At 36.3% G+C, this 3238-nt stretch overlaps 1 protein-coding gene across 1 annotated transcript; it reads right to left on the bottom strand.

Moving 5' to 3' along the window:
* Nucleotides 1-1742: 1742 nt before the first annotated feature.
* Nucleotides 1743-2978, bottom strand: LOC105116779 (uncharacterized). The gene has a single exon (XM_011014247.1). The coding sequence runs from the start codon at nt 2788-2790 to the stop codon at nt 2170-2172; it is 621 nt and encodes a 206-aa protein (XP_011012549.1). The 5' UTR covers nt 2791-2978; the 3' UTR covers nt 1743-2169.
* Nucleotides 2979-3238: the final 260 nt, after the last annotated feature.

The raw sequence follows: 3238 nt of genomic DNA, 5'->3' as shown, positions 1-3238 counted from the left end.
TAGGGAAATGAAGAGGCAAATAAATTTATAGAGAAAGGTGCGTGCCACCCACCCTATATATGTCCCTCGTCAAAAATGAGACTCCTCTCCTTTCTATGGAATTAATCCCTTGCCTTGCCTTAGAATTTCTTTCAATGCAAGCACTAAGAGCCCTATCTCGATTCTTTCAATGGTAGCTGTTATTTTTTAAAAATATTTTTTATTTAAAAATTTATTAAAATTATTTTTTTATATTTTAAAAATTAGTTTTAACATAATATGAAAACATTAATTTAAAATAATAAATATTTAAAAAAAAACTTTTCAAACAAAAAAATAAACAGATTTACATTCATCTCTATCTCTGTTTTAGAGATGCAAGTTACCAAAAACAAATTTATTTTATTTTATTTTTAATTTAGAAGTATGATAATAATTATTTTATAAAATATTTTTAATTTAAAAATATATTAAAATTAAAGATAAACATTGCGAAAAATACCAATTAGTGCGCGCGCCCATGAAACAATGGAGTGAGAAATCAAGAGATTCTTGACAGCATTAATGGTTTTCGGCTAAGATTTTTGTAAAGTGGAGAGGCCCACAGTCCCAAAACTGGACGAGATTTCTATCTCGTCTGCCCAACGGTACCCAACAGCCAATACTGTATATATGCAGCGCAGGACCCCGACTCCACCACCTCTTCTCCACCCAAATAAAAGCAGCACAAACAGATGATATACAGCAAAATAGTCAAAACTATCTGTTTTTAATTATAGTTTTAAAACTGATCAGTAAATTAATCTAGGAGACTGGGTTTAATAAAAAACTAGCTAAGAATTTAGCCTAATAAAACCTAATTGACTCGAAGAATTGACTCGGAATCTATAAAACTTACCTGTTTTTTTTTATATATATATATAATAATTTGCAACAAGAAAACTAAAAACCTGAACTCTTCAATCTACAAAGCTATATCAATTGCAAAAAAAAGCAGAGAAATTTAAACCACAAACAAATCATACCAGGTTTTGTAAATAAAGTAAGTAAAAAGACCAGGCAACCATTGCCTATTTGCCTTTACTTTCTTCTCAAATCTTAAAATCTTCCCAGCATGCAATGAGGAGAGAGATGCTAAAGAGATGATGCCAGAGTTAGAGGGTGCAAGCTGATAGATCCTGAGTTTTGGGTAACACACAAAAGCATTTGTTATTATATGTTTCTCTTTGTTCTTCATTGCTTGATTCTTCCAAGTGAAATAGCATGATGATTTATTGTGGCTTTCTAACTTTTCTGATTTCTAGCTTTTTTAGTTATTAATTCGTTATCTTTTAATTACATGGATAATTCATGTTTCTTGAATTATTTCTCTATTTGGATCTCTCCAGTTTGGGAAGAACTAATCTTAGAACATTGAAGCCATCAAAATTGCTCACAAGCCTGCATTATGCATAATATATAAGATCTAGTTTAATAATTTGTCATTGTTCAACATGTATATATTGATGAAAGAGTAAAATGACTAAACAGATACTTTAAAAACTAACCTCTTACGTAGACCAAGAAAAAATTGATTCACATAAATTTATTTTAAGAATTTGAAATCAATTAGGGAAGAAAACCAAAACATCAGTGAAGAAGCTAAAGAGATATTTTTAAGCTATGATATTCGTAGGAACCATAAAATTTAATTTAATTATTGATGGTGGATTACACAAGGAAATAATTATTTTTACAATTCAAATTATTATTAACATAGAAGATGTCCGAAAGGTAACCGACCGTATATCTCAACTTGATTTTGATTTTACATAAAATACATCAGTAGGGGGAAAAGGGAAGTCTTTCCTTTTTAGGCTAACGACGACTTCACACCATTCCACAAACTTTCACTATTTTCTTCCTTCACAACCCCCCCTCTACTCCCCCAAATATTACAACATTCGCCCCCAATTCCCTCCTCCTTTTCATTTCTCAACCCTAGACAACTCCCTAATTACCAGAAGTTTTAGCTAATTCGCCCCCATATTCTCCCTGATTTTCAGGTCCGCCTCCTGTTTTTTAAAAAACTCACGGGAGGAACCGATCCTTCACAAACCAAGAGAGACATGACAAAGACGAAGCGCAGAGGGGCTCGAGAGAAAGAAAGAAAGAAAACCCGAATCCGGACCCGAAGATGGTAACCGGGTCTCAACATTCGAGTCGAAGCAGACGCCTTAGATCCCTGGTGGCCGAGTCATCAATTGAAACCTGCTTCTTCTTCGAAAAAGACGGCAAAGGAAGCGAACTCGGCGCCGGGGACACTGCAAAAGCCGATCCGGCGTACATGTCACACTTTCCACTCACCGGAGACCTCAGATCCACGATCCTGATCTGTTTTGAAACCACCTTAGGGTCCGGACCCAATCGGTCCGTGCTGGCAACAACAAAATCACCACCATTTCCTTGTTTCTTCTTCAAGGACGCAGTCTCGCTGCTCTTGATCTTCGTGTCTAGCGACTCTCCTCGCCGTAAAATCGTAACCTTCTCCATCACCTTGTTGTTCCTGGGGATCTTGAGATCATCAACAGTGCCTGATTTCTTTGAGATCGAAGGCTCTGATTGTTTCTTTCTCTGGCCCGATCTCTCAAACCGCACCGCTGTTGGTTTTCTGTTAAACCTAGGGTTGCTGTTGTTGCAGTAGCTGTTAGTGCTACAAGCGTTAGGGTTAGAAACGTTTCCGTTTCCATAGTAATAATTTCTCCGACGACAGGGAGAAACTCTGATTCTTTCAATCAGGCAATCTTGTGGCCTTGCAACCTCAGTCCCCATAATAATAAACAACACTAATAATACCTCAACTAAACAAGAAAGAGAGAAGAAAGGAAATCACCAGAATCTCATTATCGTTGTTGTGCTTGTCAAGCTATTCTCTTTCTTTCTCCTCTAACAGGGAGGGAGGGAACGAAAGTGAGGAGGAGGCAAGAGATGTGGGTGTGAAGGAGAGAGGAGGGTTTGCCTTGGTATTTTATAGAGAAGAAAATGGTTGTGAAGGGAAGTTTCCCACCGGCCTTCCTCGTTCATTACATTATTTTTACGCGTAAACGACCTTGACTGGGCGGGGTTCTGTTTTAATTTTAACTATAAATCAGTCCTCAATTTATAATTATTTTGACAAGTCACTCCTCGATCTTTCTTTTTTATCTTATCTCTTATTTATCTCACGGTGAAGTAGTTACCTCTAAAGCACTTTAAAATCTCTCTTCAAATCAGTCCTCAA

The sequence above is a fragment of the Populus euphratica genome, unplaced genomic scaffold, assembly GCF_000495115.2.
Source record: "Populus euphratica unplaced genomic scaffold, PopEup_1.0 scaffold1048.1, whole genome shotgun sequence".
In the NCBI taxonomy this organism is placed as follows: domain Eukaryota; kingdom Viridiplantae; phylum Streptophyta; class Magnoliopsida; order Malpighiales; family Salicaceae; genus Populus; species Populus euphratica.
Note: the sequence above shows the minus strand (reverse complement) of the source record. Positions and strands in the feature narration are given on the sequence as shown.

Excerpts from the sequence above, each read along its gene's own strand:
- LOC105116779 (XM_011014247.1), bottom strand. The coding sequence starts at position 2,790 with ATGGGGACTGAGGTTGCAAGGCCACAAGATTGCCTGATTGAAAGAATC.